The 18,326-nt window shown below is 44.7% G+C and overlaps 1 protein-coding gene across 1 annotated transcript in view; it reads left to right on the forward strand.

The window, feature by feature from the left end:
• Window positions 1-18,239, forward strand: part of LOC115208562 (E3 ubiquitin-protein ligase pellino homolog 1) — a 58,021-nt gene extending 39,782 nt beyond the window's left edge. Inside the window, exons 3-7 of the mRNA XM_029776719.1 lie at window positions 10,816-10,945; window positions 11,202-11,303; window positions 14,480-14,695; window positions 14,929-15,117; window positions 16,366-18,239. Coding sequence (XP_029632579.1) covers window positions 10,816-10,945; window positions 11,202-11,303; window positions 14,480-14,695; window positions 14,929-15,117; window positions 16,366-16,953 — 1,225 coding nt within the window. The 3' untranslated portion in view covers window positions 16,954-18,239. The remainder of the gene's footprint in view (window positions 1-10,815; window positions 10,946-11,201; window positions 11,304-14,479; window positions 14,696-14,928; window positions 15,118-16,365) is intronic.
• The last annotated feature ends 87 nt before the right edge of the window (window positions 18,240-18,326 follow it).

Here is an 18,326-nt window from a genome sequence, read left to right on the forward strand (position 1 = left end):
GACTGGCAACACGCACCTCAGGGCGGGTGCGGGAAGAAGGCACAGGACGTACCGGACTATGGAGGCGAACTGGAGATCAGGCATGCTGAGCAGGCCTACTCCTTCCTGGCTGAATGACCATCTTCGCCCTACACCGGTGAGGAGCTTTCACCGACCGCACCGGGCTGTGAGTGCGTATGGGCGATATAGTGCGCATCACACCATAACCCATTGCTCGTTCATCCACTCGCTCCTCAGTACGCCCGCTCTGCAGTGCTCTTAATGCCAGTACCTCTCTCCGGAATCTTGCGTCGAGCTCCACGCTTGACTCCCTGACTGGCTCCGGTTCACTCCACGGCTCTCTCCGATAAGCACGGGAAGTTAGATCAGGTCTCCCCCCTGACATCGCCAAACTCCCAAAACACCCCCTGTCACGCCCTGACCACTCTACTATAGAAAATGACCTCTTACAAGGGTCAGGACGTGACACATGTGGCTAACAGAAATTGAATAATGTGTCCCTGAACAAAGGGGTAACAGTCAGTATCTGGTGTGGCCACCAGCGGCATTAAGTACTGCAGTGCATCTCCTCCTCATGGACTGCACCAGATTTGCCAGTTTTTGCTGTGAGATGTTACCCCACTCTTCCACCAAGGCGCCTGCAAGTTCCCAGACATTTCTGGGGGGAATGGCCCTAGCCCTCACCCTCCGATCCAACAGGTCCCAGACGTGCTCAATGGGATTGAGATCCGGGCTCTTCGCTGGCCATGGTAGAACACTGACATTCCTTTTCTTGCAGGAAATCACACACAGAATGAGAAGTATGGCTGGTGGCATTGTCATGCTGGAGGGTCATGTCAGGAGGAGCCTGCAGGAAGGGTACCACATGAGGGAGGAGGATGTCTTCCCTGTAATGCACAGCGTTGAGATTGCCTGTAATGACAACAAGCTCAGTCCGATGATGCTGTGACACACCGCCCCAAACCATGACGGACCCTCCACCTCCAAATCGATCCCGCTCCAGAGTACAGGCCTCGGTGTAACGCTCTTTCCTTCAACTATAAACGCGAATCCAACCATCACCCTTGGTGAGACAAATCCGCGACACATCAGTGAAGAGCACTTTTTGCCAATCCTTGCTGGTCCAGTGACGGTGGGTTTGTGCCCATAGGCGACGTTGTTGCTGGTGATGTCTGGTGAGGACCTGCCTTAAAAAAAGCTCTCAGTCCACTCTCTCAGCCTATTGCGGACAGTCTGAGCACTGATGGAGGGATTGTGCGTTCCTGGTGTAACTTGGGCAGTTGTTGTTGCCATCCTGTACTTGTCCCGCAGGTGTGATGTTCAGATGTACCGATCCTGTGCAGTTGTTGTTACACGTGGTCTGCCACTGTGAGGACGATCAGCTGTCCGTCCTGTCTCCCTGTAGTGCTGTCTTAGGCGTCTCACAGTACGGACATTGCAATTTATTGCCTTGGCCACATCTGCAGTCCTCATGCCTCCTTGCAGCATGCCTAAGGCAAGGTTCACACAGATGAGCAGGGACCCTGGGCATCTTTCTTTTGGTGTTTTTCAGAGTCAATAGAAAGGCCTCTTTAGTGTCCTAAGTTTTCATAACTGTGACCTTAATTGCCTACCATCTGTAAGCTGTTAATGTCTTAACGACCGTTCCACAGGTGCATGTTCATTAATTGTTTATGGTTCATTGAACAAGCATGGGAAACATTGTTTAAACCATTACAAATGAAGATCTGTGAAGTTATTTGGATTTTTACAAATTATCTTTGAAAGACAGCGTCCTGAAAAAGGGACATTTCTTTTTTTGCTGAATTTACATTTTAAACATCACACACAGCCTACATTTCAGTACATACACACAAAATTTCTAGGTCAAATAGGGGAGAGGCATAGTGCGGGGATGTGTTGCCGTTTCTGTTTTTTTAAACCAGGTTTCTTGTTCATTTGAGCAATCTGAGATGGAAGGGAGTTCCATGCAATCATGGCTCTATATAATACTGTACTTTTTCTTGAATTTGATCTGGATTTGGGGACTGTGAAAAGACCCCTGGTGACATGTATGGTGGGGTAAGTGTGTGTGTCAGGTGTGTGTGTCAGAGCTGTGTGTAAGTTGACTATGCAAACCATTTTGAATTTTCTTATGAAAAGAAGAAGTGATGCAGTCAGTCTCTCCTTTACTTTTAGGTAAGAGAAACTGGCATGCATAGTATTGATATTATACTATACTATTGATAGTATACTATTATACTCTTGATTATAGTGAAGAGCAAGAGGTGCTGCTCTATGGGCCAGCTTTGGTTTTCTAGGTCTTTCTTTGCAGCACCTGACCATATGACTGGGCAATAATCAAGATAAGGTAAAACTAGACCCTGCAGGAGTGTGGTTTAAAAAAAGCAGAGCATCTCTTTATCACGGACAAACCATGTAAACATTATTAAAGTAACCAGTGTTCAATGACTCCTATGTACGTAGGGCAAAGCAGTCTCTAAGGTGCAGGGTAGAGTACCGGATGGTAGCTAGCTAGTAACACTGACTAAGGTTCAGGTTAGGGTACTGGGTGGAGGCCGGCTAGATTAACATTTTCATGGCCTGGAGATAGAAGCTGTTTAATTAACAGTGTCTTGGTACCAGCTTTGATGCACCTGTACTGTTTCCACCTTCTAGATGGTAGCGGGGTGAACGGGACATGGCTTGGGTGGCTGAGATCCTTGATGATCGTCTTGGCCTTCCTGTGACACTGGGTGCTGTAGACATCCTGGAGGGCTGGCAGTGTGCCCCTGATGATGCGTTTGGCCGACCGCACCATCCTCTGGAGAGCCCTGTGGTTGTGGACAGTGCAATTGCCGTATCAGGTGGTGATACAGCCCGACAGAATGCTCTCAATGGTGATTCTGTAGAACTTCGTGCGGTTCCTAGGGGCATAGCCGAATCTCTTCAGTGCTGTAGCGCCTTTTCACTACACTTTCTGTGTGAAGGGACCATTTCAGGTCGTCAGTGATGTGCACGCCAAAGAAATTGAAGCCTTTGACCTTCTCGGCTGCGGCCCCGTCGATGTGGATGGGGGCGTGATCTCTCTGCTGTCTCCTGTAGTCCATGATCAGCTTCTTTGTTTTGTTGACGTTGAGGGGAAAGGTTGTTCTCCTGGCACCACTCCACCAGGGCTCTCACCTCCTTCCTGTAGGCTGTCTCGTCATTGTTGGTAATCAGGCCTACCACTGTTGTCTTGTCAGCAAACTTGAGGATTGAGTTGGAGACTTGCGTAGCCACGCAGTCATGGATGAACAGGGAGTACAGGAGAGGGCTGAGCACACACCCCTGTGGGGCCCCAGTGTTGAGAATCAGCGTGTCAGAGGTGTTGTTGTTTACCTTCACCACTTGGGGTCGGCCAGTTAGGAGTTGCACAGGGAGGGGTACAGACCCAGGGCCCTCAGCTTAGTGATGAACTTGGAGGGCACTAGGGTGTTGAAGGCTGAGCTGTTGTCTCACATAAGTTTTTCTCTTGTACAGGTGGGATAGGGCAGTGTGCAGGGCAATGGCCATTGCTTCGTCTGTGGATCTGTTGAGGCGGTATGCAAATTGTATGGGGTCTAGGTTGTTTGGTAAGGTGGAGGTGATATGGCCCTTAACTAGCCTTTCAAAGCACTTCGTGATGAAAGAAGTGAGTGCTACGGGGCGATAGTCATTTAGTTCAGTTACATTCCCTTTCTTGGGTAAAGGAACAATGGTGGACATCTTGAAGCAGTCTGGACACGATTAAAGAAATCGGGTGTGTTACTGCTGGGCTGGAATGAAAGCCTGAACACCCAAGTAAATATCCAGGACCGTTACCTGGATGGAACAGCAATGGTCATGTGGTGCAATACTTTTTTTGTGGTTTGAAACAGTCCTGTTCAATGCATAGCAACATGCAGTGCCTTCCCAAAGTATTCACACACCTTATTCCAAAAATGTTTGTGTTACAAAGTGGGATTAAAATTGATTTAATATGGATTTTTTTGTCAACGATCTACACAAAATAATTTATAATGTCAAAGTGGAAGAAAAATGTATATATCTTGATTAGATAAGTATTCAACCCCCTGAGCCAAAACATGTTAGAATCACCTTTGGCAGCGATTACAGCAGTGAGTCTTTCTGGGTAAGTCTCTAAGAGCTTTCCACACCTGGATTGTGCAACATTTGCCCATTATTCTTTTCAAAATTCTTCAAGCTCTGTCAAATTGGTTGTTGATCATTGCTCGACAACCATGATGTCTTTCCATAGCTTTTCAAGCAGATTTAAGTCAAAACTGTAACTCGGCCACTCAGGAACATTCACTGTCTTCTTGGTAAGCAACTCCTGTGTAGATTTGGCCTTTTGATTTATGTTATTGTCCTGCTGAAAGGTGAATTCATCTCCCAGTGTCTGGTGGAAAGCAGACTGAGCCAGGCTATCCTGTAAGATTTTGCCTGTGCTTAGCTCAATTCCGCTTCTTTTTTATCCTGAAAAACTCCCCAGTCCTTAACAATTACAAGCATACCTATAACATGATGCAGTCACCATTATGCTTGAATATATGGAGAGTGGTACTCAGTAATGTGTTGTATTGGATTTCCCCAAACAGAACACTCAGTATTCAGGACAAGAAGTTAATTGCATTGCCACATTTTTACAGTGCCTTGTTAGTTGTTAGTTACTTAGTACCTTGTTGCAAACAGGATGCATGTTTTGAAATATTTTTATTCTGTACAGGCTTCCTTCTTTTCACTCTGTAAATTAGCTTAGTATGTGGAGTAACTGCAATGTTGTTGATCCATCCTCAGTTTTCTCCTATCACAGCAATTCAACTCTGTTAGTATTTTAAAGTCAGCATTGGCCTCATGGTGAAATCCCTGAATGGTTTCCTTCCTCTCTGGCAACTGAGTTAGGAAGGACGCTTTTATCTTTGTAGTGACTGGTGTATTGATACACCATCCAAAGTGTCATTTATAACTTCATCATGCTCAAAGGGATATTCAATAGCTTCTTTGATCCCCCCCCCCATGTACTCCATGGTCTTTGTGGTTGAATATGTGTTTGAAGTTCACTGTTCTACTGAGGGACCTTACAGATAATTGTATGTGTGGAGTACAGAAATTAGGTAGTCATTCAAAAATCATGTTAAACACTATAATTGCACACAGAGTGAGTCCATTCAACTTATTATGTCACTTGTTAACCACTTTTTTACTTTGGAATGTATTTAGGTTTGCCATAAAAAAGGGTTGAGTAGTTATTGACACAAGACATTTCAGCTTTTCATTTTTTATTAATTTGTAAAAATTTCTAAAGACATAATTCCACTTTGACATTATGGTGCATTGTGTGTAGACCAGTAATAAAAATAACACAATCAAATGTGGAAAAAGTCAAGGATTGTGAATACTTTCTGAAGGCACTACATGTTAAGTTACGTATTGGCAACTGTGGTATGCTACAACTTTGCTACGTGGAGGTTCTTTGAAATAAATGCAAGTCAGCACTTATGCTCTAAATGTGAACCACATTGTTCCAACTTCCAACAGACACAATGGTGCATGTTAATTTACAATATTTGAACTGGGCAGTTTTGTTTCTTTTTGAAAGGGGGAGCAGGGTGGTTCTATCGAAATCCAGTTAAATGTACACTGCAACTCAGCCACAGTGAGGGTAAACAAAGAACGCTGCTGGCTTCCTGAGTGTAAGCCATTTTTTCGGACAAAGGATAATGTAGCCTATGTGGCGCGGAGAGAGGGAGGATGTGAGCTGAGTTGTTGGTGGTTGTTGTGACTTCGAAAGTATTCTGTCACGTTCAAGTTGTATTCAGCAGTAGAACGGTCTGAAAAGAAAACAACATTCAACTGACAGACTACTTTCTTTCTGCAGTTCCAAGTAGTTAACAAAAGCATTGGTTGTCTCAGTTAGCACTGGATTTAATGCTACCAATTAAGACGTTAAATTAGATAATACAGTCTTAATACTTCAACTTGTCCAGGAAAAGGAGGTACAGTGGGGGAAAAAAGTATTTGATCCCCTGCTGATTTTGTACGTTTGCCCACTTACAAAGAAATGATCAGTCTATAATTTTAATGGTAGGTTTATATGAACAGTGAGAGACAGAATAACAACAAAAAAATCCAGAAAAACGCATGTCAAAAATGTTATAAATTGATTTGCATTTTAATGAGGGAAATAAGTATTTGACCCCTCTGCAAAACATGACTTAGTACTTGGTGACGAAACCCTTGTTGGCAATCACAGAGGTCAGACGTTTCTTGTAGTTGGCCACCAGGTTTGCACACTTCTCAGGAGGGATTTTGGCCCCCTCTTCTTTGCAGATCTTCTCCAAGTCATTAAGGTTTCGAGGCTGACATTTGGCAACTCGAACCTTCAGCTCCCTCCACAGATTTTCTATGGGATTAAGGTCTGGAGACTGGCTAGGCCACTCCAGGACCTTAATGTGCTTCTTCTTGAGCCACTCCTTTGTTGCCTTGGCCGTGTGTTTTGGGTCATTGTCATGCTGGAATACCCATCCACGACCCATTTCCAATGCACTGGCTGAGAGAAGGAGGTTCTCACCCAAGATTTGACAGTACATGGCCCCGTCAAATGATGCGGTGAAGTTGTCCTGTCCCCTTAGCAGAAAAACACCACCAAAGCATAATGTTTACACCTCCATGTTTGACGGTGGAGATGGTGTTCTTGGGGTCATAGGCAGCATTCCTCCTCCTCCAAACACGGCGAGTTGAGTTGATGCCAAAGAGCTCCATTTTGGTCTCATCTGACCACAACACTTTCACCAGTTGTCCTCTGAATCATTCAGATGTTCATTGGCAAACTTCAGACGGGTATATATATGTATTCTTCAGCAGGGGACCTTGCGAGCGCTGCAGGATTTCAGTCCTTCACGGCGTAGTGTGTTACCAATTGTTTTCTTGGTGACTATGGTCCCAGCTGCCTTGAGATCATTGACAAGATCCTCCCGTGTAGTTGTGGGCTGATTCCTCACTGTTCTCATGATCATTGCAACTCCACGACGTGAGATCTTGCATGGAGCCCCAGGCCGAGGGATATTGACAGTTCTTTTGTGTTTCTTCCATTTGCGAATAATCGCACCAAATGTTGTCACCTTCTCACCAAGCTGCTTGGCGATGGTCTTGTAGCCCATTCCAGCCTTGTGTAGGTCTACAATCTTGTCCCTGACATCCTTGGAGAGCTCTTTGGTCTTGGCCATGGTGGAGAGTTTGGAATCTGATTGATTGATTTCTTCTGTGGACAGGTGTCTTTTATACAGGTAACAAGCTGTGGTTAGGAGCAGTCCCTTTAAGAGTGTGCTCCTAATCTCAGCTCGTTACCTGTATAAAAGACCCCTGGGAGCCAGAAATCTTTCTGATTGAGAGGGGGTCAAATACTTATTTCCCTCCTTAAAATGCAAATCAATTTAGAACATTTTTGACATGCGTTTTTCTCGATATTTTTGTTGTTATTCTGTCTCACTGTTCAAATAAACCTAACATTAAAATGATAGACTGATCATTTCTTTGTCAGTGGGCAAACATACAAAATCAGCAGGGGATCAAATACTTTTTTACCCCACTGTAGCTGCCTCCTTTCGATGAAGCAACAGGAAAGCCCTCATTTCCCAATGAAATCTTTGCACTCGCTCAACCGTACTGTCCGAAAGTTGAATGTTTACACCGCAGATGCTGGCAGGGGTAAACGACCAAAAGATAACCTCGTAGCTTAGCTCCTCTGATTGGACGAAAGAGGATTGGGCCTTGTTTTAATGGAGATCTGACTGCAACAAACCCAAAGCTGGAGTGTGACTCTATTCCACCAAGGAATTACAGTAAAGTAGACAGTCGGCCCCTCAGTGGTCACTTTATTTTAGAAGTGGATCGAATGACTTCATTACATTTACATTTTAGTCATTTAGCAGACACTTTTATCCAGAGCGACTTACAGGAGCAATTAGGGTTAGGTGCCTTGCTCAAGGGCACATCTATAGTTTTCATTAATTTCCCTTTTAAATGGGTTTATAGTCGTTAAACTATTTGTTTTAGTTGTGTTCAGAGTCTTAGTTAGCGTAGTCTTATTTTGCATAGTTTTATTTTCACATATTAAAATAAAAATGTACACTACGTGGCCAAACGTATGTGGACACCTGCTCGTCGAACATCTCATTCCAAAATCATGGTCATTATTATGGAGTTGGTCCCCCCTTACTGCAATAACAACATCCACTCTCCTGGGAAGGCTTTCCACTAGATGTTGGAACATTGCTGCAGTGATTTGCTTCCATTCAGCCACAAGAGCATTAATAAGGTTGGGCACTGATGTTGGGTGGTTAGGCCTGGCTCGCAGTCGACATTCCAATTTATCCCAAAGGTATTTGATGGGGTTGAGGTCAGGGCTCTGTGGAGGTCAGTCAAGTTCTTCCACACCGATCTGGTCAAACCATTTCTGTATGGACCTCAATTTGTGCACGGGGGCATTGTCATGGTGAAACAGGAAAGGGCCTTCCCCAAACTATTGGCACAAAGTTGGAAGCACAGAATCGTCTAGAATGTCATTGTATGCTGTAGTGTTAAGATTTCCCTTCACTGGAACTAAGGGGCCTAGACCGAACCATGAAAATCAGGTAATTAGGTATGTATGGCAGGACCAGATGGGAGAGAGAGGTAGGAGCAAGCCCATGTCATTTCATGAAGCTCCCAACGAACAGTTATTGTGCTGACGTTGCTTCCAGAGGTAGTTTGGAACTCTGTAGTGAGTGTTGCAACCGAGGACAGCCGTTTTTTACACGCTACATGCTTCAGCATTCGGCGGCCCCGTTCTGTGAGCTTGTGTAGCATACCACTGCGGTTGAGCCATTGTTACTCCTGGACGTTTCTACTTCCCAATAACAGCACTTACAGTTTACCGGCGCTTCTCTAGTGGGGCAGAAATTTTATGAACTGACTTGTTGGAAAGGGGGCATCCTATCACGGTGCCACGTTGAAAGTCACTGAGCTCTTCAGTACGAGCCATTCTACTGCCAGTGTTTGTCTATGGAGATTTCATAGCTGTGTGCTCGAATTTATACACCTGTCAGCAACGGGTGTGGCTGAAGTAGCCGAATCCGCTAATTTTCCTCATCAATCGACACACAGTACCCCTTAATGACAAAGCAAAAACACGGTTTTAGACATTTTGCAAATGTATAAAAATATATATATATATTACATACGTATTCAGACCTTTTACTCAGTCATTTGTTGAAGCACCTTTGGCAGCGATTACAGCCTTGAGTCGTCTTGGCTATGACGCTACAAGCTTGGCACATCTGTATTTGGGGAGTTTCTCCCATTCTTCTCTGCAGATCCTCTCAAGCTCTGTCAGGTTGGATGGGGTGCGTCACTGCACAGCTATTTTCAGGTCTCTCCAGAGATGTTTGATCAGGTTCAAGTCCGGGGTCTGGCTGCGCCACTCAAGAACATTCAGAGACTAGGGTCGTTGTCCTGTTGGAAGGTGAACCTTCAGCCCAGTCTGAGGTCCTGAGCGCTCTGGAGCAGGTTTTCTTCAAGGATCTCTCAGTACTTTGCTCCGTTCATCTACCCCTCCATCCTGACTAGTCTCCCAGTCCTTGCCACTGAAAAACATCCCCACAGCATGATGCTGCCACCATCATGCTTCACCGTAGGGATTGTGCCAGGTTTCCTCCAGACGTGATGCTTGGCTTTCAGGCCAAAGAGTTCAATCTTGGTTTCATCAGACCAGATAATCTTTTTTGTCTGAAAGTCTTTAGGTGCCTTTTGGCAAACTCCAAGCTAGCTGTCATGTGCATTCTTTTTCTTGTCTGGCCACTCTACCATAAAAGCCTGATTGGTGGAGTGCTGCAGAGATCGTTGTCCTTCTGGAAGATTCTCCCATCTCCACACAGAAACTCTGGAGCCATGTCAGAGTGACCATCGGGTTCTTGGTCACCTCCCTGACCAAGGCCCTTCTCCCTCGATTGCTCAGTTTGGCTGGGCGGCCAGCTCTAGGAAGAGTCTTGGTGGTTCCAAACATCTTTCATTTAAGAATGATGGAGGCCACTGTGTTCTTGGGGACCTTCAATACTGCAGACATTTTTTGTTACCCTTCCCCAGATCTGTGACTCGACACAATCCTGTCTTGGAGCTCTACAGACAATTCCTTTGACCTCATGGCTTGGGTTTTGCTTTGACATGCACTGTCAACTGTGGTACCTTATATAGATAGGTGTGTGCCTTTCCAAATCATGTCCAATCAAGTGAATTTACCACAATCAAGTTGTAGAAACATCTCAAGGATAATCATTGGAAACAGGATGCACCTGAGCTCAATTTTGAGTCTCATTGTAAAGGGTCTGAATACTTATGTAAATTAGGTATTTTTGTTTTTTATTTTTAATACATTTGCTAACATTTCTGAAAAACTGTTTTTTAGAACAAGGCTGTAATGTAACAAAATGTGGAAAAAGTCAAGGGGTCTGAATACTTTCCGAATGCACTGTATATATCCTATATGATGAAACAAACAATCAACAGATTATTTTGTACTGTAACTTTTCAAGATGGCCTTTTCCCACATTTACATTGACATTTAAAAAAAAAAATGTTTGATGGTTCCCCCTAGCCTGGTCTCATACTGTAAGTGCCATAGCCAACTGCTCTTCTATATCCTTTGGTATGACACCAAATTAATAAAGAGAGGAGTTTGCTAAAGCACGAAACAGACTGGAACACCAGGCTAGGATCCCACTGCCAGGATGTCTTGATTAAAATGGTCAATTTATATGGGGTGTGTTCTTGTCTACACAGGTACAATTGCTCCCTACCCAACGGAGACAGGGGGAGGCGGAAAAGCCGCTTTGCACTGTGCCGGAGACCCAAGGCCAGCGGGGTGAAACCCAGCACAGTACACGTGGCGTGCACACCTCAGGCAGCCAAGGTAGGAGCTAGGAAACAGTATGCTTGAATTTAAGACTTATTTCTGTAATCGTAGAAACTCTCTTATATAATGTAATGTATGCTTGATAAAAACAAGACAATAGTGACGGCATTGTCTCTTGTTGCACTAATACACAAACTTCTCTCTATAATAGGCATTGTATCTCCACTCAGAATAGGGCGCCTGAAGTAAATGTAATTGGTAATGACATCATCCTGCTACTCCTAACATCAAACGTTTCCCTCACCACCTGCAGGCCATCAGCAACAAGGACCAGCATAGTATCTCATACACTCTGTCCCGGGCTCAGACGGTGGTGGTGGAGTACACTCATGACAGCAATACAGACATGTTCCAGGTGAGTGTGTCCCCAGCGAGTCCTCACTGCTCAAGACAAGCCTGGTCCCAGATCTGTTGTACTGTCTTGCCAATTAATATGGTCGAATGTGTGATCTCGCTCGCCGTAGCCGATGTGAGTAAGAGCTTTAAACAGGTTAACATTCACAAGGCCGCAGAGCCAGACAGATTACCAGGAAGCATACGCAGAGCGTTCGCTGACCAGCTGGCAAGTGTCTTCACTGACATTTTCAACCTCTCCCTGACCCTGTCTGTAATACAGTGAGGGAAAAAAGTATTTGATCCCCTGCTGATTTTGTACGTTTGCCCACTGACAAATAAATGATCAGTCTATAATTTTAATGGTAGGTTTATTTGAACAGTGAGAGACAGAATAACAACAACAACAAATCCTGAAAAACACATGTCAAAAATGTTATAAATTGATTTGCATTTTAATGAGGGAAATAAGTATTTGACCCCCTCTCAATCAGAAAGATTTCTGGCTCCCAGGTGTCTTTTATACAGGTAACGAGCTGAGATTAGGAGCACACTCTTAAAGGGAGTGCTCCTAACCACAGCTTGTTACCTTTAAAAAAAGACACCTGTCCACAGAAGCAATCAATCAATCAGATTCCAAACTCTCCACCATGGCCAAGACCAAAGAGCTCTCCAAGGATGTCAGGGACAAGATTGTAGACCTACACAAGGCTGGAATGGGCTACAAGACCATCGCCAAGCAGCTTGGTGAGAAGGTGACAACAGTTGGTGCGATTATTCGCAAATGGAAGAAGCACAAAAGAACTGTCAATCTCCCTCGGCCTGGGGCTCCATGCAAGATCTCACCTCGTGGAGTTGCAATGATCATGAAACGGAACGGTGAGGAATCAGCCCAGAACTACACGGGAGGATCTTGTCAATGATCTCAAGGCAGCTGGGACCATAGTCACCAAGAAAACAATTGTTAATACACTACGCCGTGAAGGACTGAAATCCTGCAGCGCCCGCTAGGTCCCCCTGCTCAAGAAAGCACATATACATGCCCGTCTGAAGTTTGCCAAGGAACATCTGAATGATTCAGAGGACAAATGGGTGAAAGTGTTGTGGTCAGATGAGACCAAAATGGAGCTCTTTGGCATCAACTCAACTCGCCGTGTTTGGAGGAGGAGGAATGCTGCCTATGACCCCAAGAACACCACCCCCACCAAACATGGAGGTGGAAACATTATGCTTTGGGGGTGTTTTTCTGCTAAGGGGACAGGACAACTTCACCGCATCAAAGGGATGATGGACGGGGCCATGTACCATCAAATCTTGGGTGAGAACCTCCTTCCCTCAGCCAGGGCATTGAAAATGGGTCGTGGATGGGTTTTCCAGCATGACAATGACCCAAAACACACGACCAAGGCAACAAAGGAGTGGCTCAAGAAGAAGCACATTAAGGTCCTGGAGTGGCCTAGCCGGTCTCCAGACCTTAATCCCATAGAAAATCTGTGGAGGGAGCTGAAGGTTCGAGTTGCCAAATGTCAGCCTCGAAACCTTAATGACTTTGAGAAGATTTGCAAAGATGAGTGGGACAAAATCCCTCCTGAGATGTGTGCAAACCTGGTGGCCAACTACAAGAAACGTCTGACGTTTTGCCACCAAGTACTAAGTCATGTTTTGCAGAGGGGTCAAATACTTATTTCCCTCATTAAAATGCAAATCAATTTATAACATTTTTGACATGCGTTTTTCTGGATTTTTTGTTGTTATTCTGTCTCTCACTGTTCAAATAAACCTACCATTCAAATTATAGACTGATCATTTCTTTGTCAGTGGGCAAACGTACAAAATCAGCAGGGGATCAAATACTTTTGTCCCTCACTGTACCTACATGTTTCAAGCAGACCACCATAGTCCCTTTCCCCAAGAACACCAAGGTAACCTGTCTAAATGACTATCGCCCCGTAACAGTCACATCTGTAAACATGAAATGCTTTAAAAGGCTAGCGTTCATAGGCTAGGTTGAATAGGGAAAATTTGAGTATCATGTAGTAGCCTAAACCTATCAATGTTACATTGAACTGGGTGAATGTAATATAAATAACAGTCATCCAATATGCTGTAATAGAAATAAGGCCATGCTCATAAAAAAATATATCATCCTCCCTCCTCTTGAACGTCACCGACTGCCACTGCTGTACATCCTGTATAGATTTTACAGATTTGACGAATGACATTGTGGCTTCTCGAAGCTGATTCAGCAGGCAGTTAAGCAGTGAGACCGTGTGGGGCTCAGGTGCACCCTGCCATTCCTTTCTGATAAGCCCACATCACCCTTTCTTCCCTCTCTCTCTCTCTCTTTCTCTTACATCACTCTTCAATGTTCTTTCTCTCTCTCTCTCTCTCTCTCTCTCTCTCTCTTTCTCTCTCTCTCTTTCTTTCTCCCCACTCTCTCTCCTTCTCTATCCATCACACACACTCTCTTTCTCTCTCACACACACACACTCTCTCTCTTTTACATCTCTCTCTAACTCTCCCTCTTTTACGTCCCTGCTGTCTCCTGAATGAGTTTCCCTAAGTAGAGAGTAATTGTTCCGTTCACACACCCAAGGAACAAATATCATAGTGATGATAATAAGGAGCAGTGTCTTTCTTCACATGCATAGAAAGTCTAAACACACACACACACACACACACACAGAGACCCTTGTCTCGACTGTCTCCATTCATAGTGATTTACAGGCGTGAACAGTCTGGCGGTGGCCAGCGGTGCTGTTACTCCATTACTTCTGCATGACATCGATGACAGCCTCAGCTAACATAAATCTGAAAATGTTTCCCTTTCTTTCCTACATTCATTTGCCACCTGTCTTTTCTCTCAATCTCATAGTCCAGGTCCTGATCTGCATGTGTTTTAGCCAACTCTAACTAATGAATGGCATGAAAATGATAGAAGGCTTGGCTAACAGGCAACAATCTTAGTAAAAGCACTGATGGTTGAGAGACCACATAAAAAGGAGACAAGGAAAGGAAGCCATTTCAGTACTGAGACACATATCTGGCATTCCTTAAGCTAATCTAAATAAAGAACTGAATCAGTTTAGTTACTATATATGCCTCTCTAAAAGCTTATTTTTTTTGCAAGAACATTACTAAAACTAAATGGAGTATACACTCTGATAACTCATATACCTCTTTTCCCTTCCATCCCAGATTGGGCGTTCCACAGAGAGCCCCATAGACTTTGTGGTGACGGACACAGTGCCTGGCAGCCAGCAGAGCCACGGGGGGGAGGGCCAGACCCAGACCCAGTCTATCCAGAGCACCATCTCGCGCTTCGCCTGCCGCATCATCTGCCAGCGGAGCCCGCCGTACACCGCTCGCATCTACGCCGCCGGCTTCGACTCCTCCAAGAACATCTTCCTGGGGGTGAGTTGGTGATTGTGATGAAAACAAAATAGCTGCCATATAATTAGGATAGAAATACTACTAATATGATATACCTGTATCTCTGTAAGCATTTGCAATTAGCATTCATGATGCAATGACGTTTATAAGCCATAATAAAACCTTGAAATAACTATGAACTATTAGAACTAAACGTATTGCACACATATTTCTGAAACTCTCCTTTTCTACTTTCTATCCCTTCTTTCCCCCAGGAGAAGGCAGCCAAGTGGAGGACACAGGACGGACAGATGGACGGGCTGACCACTAATGGCGTGCTGGTGATGCACCCTCGCCACGGCTTCACGCAGGACTCCAAGCCGGGCGTGTGGAGAGAGATCTCTGTCTGTGGCAAAGTCTTCACCCTCAGAGAGACCCGCTCCGCCCAGCAACGGGGCAAGATGGTGGGTAGCTAGTAGATACATACATAGACACAAGCATGCACACAAGCACACATGTACACACACAGATGCGTGCGCACACATGAAGTAACAAGCCCTAACATGTGTAGATGTGAGCACTTGCAGAAACATAACATGTTCAAACACACACACACACACACACACACACACACACACACACTCCTGTGCAATCTCATTGAGTGAGTCTACTCCCTGTAAGCCATGCCTTGCCATTGTTTTGCAGGGACATTGTTTTAAGTAGATGTTTCTGAAGCATTAATACTGCACTAATTAAATGGAAGCCGCCAGCTAATATCAGTTCTCACTCTAACTTGGAACAATTGACTCTAGAAAAAATGTTCAGAACATAGACTCTACCGTCCTCCAAAATGTTATTGTTGGGTAACTTCATTAAGCCATTAAACAACAGCTCTGTGATATGAGCAGATGGGACATCTTAACAAATTCACGAGTTATCTCAGTTGTACAGAATAGTCTGTTTGGATGGGCTTTAGCTGTTTGAGGTCTCTGTTTCTCATACACAGAAATCAGCATCTGATTTATAGTGTGATAGGTCTGTTATGTCACCGATAATAACCTCCCCTGGAAAACCCTGACTCTAGACTTTTAAGTTCCTTCTCCCAGAGACCACACAGTCAGTTTGGAAGATTTCAGTATGTCAGAGGAATTCTCATAGGAATCCCCCCTCACCCTCCTAACCTCACCTTCATTTTGGGAGGAATGACTGAGAGTCTGAGACATGACGTTATTATGATTATGATGTGGTTTGGCCTTTAGACTTTAAAACTGAGGCATGAGAACGGCCAAGGAAGGGGGGAGGAAATGCCGAGAGCTGATAAGGGAGAAAGAGAGGAAGGGATGCTGGTTCAATGGGTTTAGTCACAGCAGGTCTGCACCTTGTCTGAAACAAAAACAAGACCTCTTTGATCTATTATTGAGGTACATACCGAAGGCCAATAATACAGGACAATGCTCAATATAATACTGAAATATACTTACTCTCCTCACTCCATAAAAATTTAAAAGCACTACATTAAGTCCTTAATGGAGAACCTGGGATCCCCCTTCAACCCACAGCTATAAAATGTGGTATCGCAGGTTGCCGTCTACAGGACCATTGACACATTTAATCAAGGCAGACTGCAGAGCAACACCATGTGGAGCATGTGTTTGTATTGTGTTTGTTAATATCTTGCCATCTGTTTGCTAATATCTCTGTGTCTCTTGCAGGTGGAGAGCGAGAGCCAGGAACTGGTGGACGGCTCGCTGATCGACCTGTGCGGCGCCACCCTCCTGTGGCGCACGGCCGAGGGCCTCTCGCGCACCCCCACCGTGAAGCACCTGGAGGCCCTGCGACAGGAGCTGAATGCCGGGCGGCCCCAGTGCCCCGTGGGTTTCAACACCCTGGCCTTCCCCAGCCTCCGCCGCAAGGAGATCCTGGATGAGAAGCAGCCCTGGGCCTACCTCCGATGCGGCCATGTGCACGGCTACCACGGCTGGGGAGGCCAAGGACGGGAGCCCGAGGATGAGGTGGTGGAGGTGGGCCGGGAGAGGGAGTGCCCCATGTGCCGAACCAGGGGGCCGTATGTACCGTTATGGCTGGGGTGTGAGGCGGGGTTTTACCTGGATGCAGCACCGCCCACACACGCCTTTAGTCCGTGCGGTCATGTGTGCTCGGAGAAGACGGCAGCGTTCTGGAGCCAGATCCCGTTGCCACACGGCACGCACACCTTCCACGCCGCTTGTCCGTTCTGTGTGCAGCAACTGGCCGGCGAGAGCGGCTACCTCAGACTCATCTTCCAAGGGCCCCTGGACTAGATAATGGACAGTGGTCTCCTCCCAAACCCCAACTGACGCTTCACAACTACCAGGGTTGTGATCATTAGGGCACACAACTGAAAACATCTTAATACATTTTGCAACAGAAAATAAACATTTGAGTTTCTTATTGGACAAATCCAGGTAGTCCCTCACTGTGTCAGACAGTTTTCTTCTGTTTGGTGCCCTAATGACCATGACCCATGGCCATTTGATAACCAAGTGAATGGTGGAAAAACAGCTAAAGGACTGTTAAACATTTCTTAACTTAAATATTTTGGAGAGCTACGGAATACTTTTTTTGCTTCTCTCATTTCAAGTGACCTTTTTTCTAGCAGTGCTGTTTTCGATACTATAATTCTATTTTCATGTTAACAATGAAAAAGCGCTACAGTATATGCTAACACAGCAAACTCTTCCACAGGTGCAGATTTGTAATGTTCTGATGCAAAATCCATTGTGAGGATGTGTGGTGTGGCTTGATGTTTATAGCCATTTCTTTTTCTATCTGAAACTTATGAGGCAATTGTAGCAGAAACAAGCATACTTTGTAATGCTAGCTACTGTTTTGGAAGTGACCTCCTTTTTCTTAGACATCGAGACCCATGTTGTTAAACTAGGCCTAGTAAATCAATATTTGGCGATTGCGTATGCCTTTTTTTTTACCATGAATCCCAACATGTACCCTATCTTAATGTTATCAATCACCACATCAGCAGGTATAAGGTGGTATAAGAAGTGGAAGAAGTACATAATAAAAAACTATCACTTTTCTCTCTGTGTACTTTCTGTACAAGGACTGGAGAAACAGATCTTCAAATTGACTGGTGGAAACTTGTCGCCATTGACACTTATCTGAGTGTCCAGAATGTGTTCAAGCAAGCAAGTGATCCGTTTTTGTTCAATTGAAGTGTGGCCCTAAACACATTGACTTTTCAGATGGTATGAAAATTTGACCCTCTCATCTTCCATGTGTACCTGCTTCCAGTGTGTATATAATATTTATGTTTCTGTGTATGTTAATGTACCCGTGTTTTGTCTTCTGATCTTAATTTACACAGTGATTTGTACTCCGATTTGAGTAATGTGTGAGAGCTTATTTTCTTTACCGTTCAACCAACTTATATTCAAGTTTTACCAATTTGTTCTGCTTTATATCTTCTTGATCGCCCGATGCCTTCATACAGGATGTTGAGTATTATTTCTGCAAAGAGGGTTGCTGTTGCAGACAAGAGATTTTTTTACCAACTGGAAACAATAAAAGTTAAAAGCTTTGAAATTGTTCACATTTGTGTGAGTGCTCTCTTTTTTTCCAATCCACTGTTGGAATCCAAGATCATCAATAACTGGACAGAACTCATGTATGCTAGATA

The sequence above is a fragment of the Salmo trutta genome, chromosome 14 (assembly GCF_901001165.1).
Source record: "Salmo trutta chromosome 14, fSalTru1.1, whole genome shotgun sequence".
Classification (NCBI taxonomy): Eukaryota; Metazoa; Chordata; class Actinopteri; order Salmoniformes; family Salmonidae; genus Salmo; species Salmo trutta.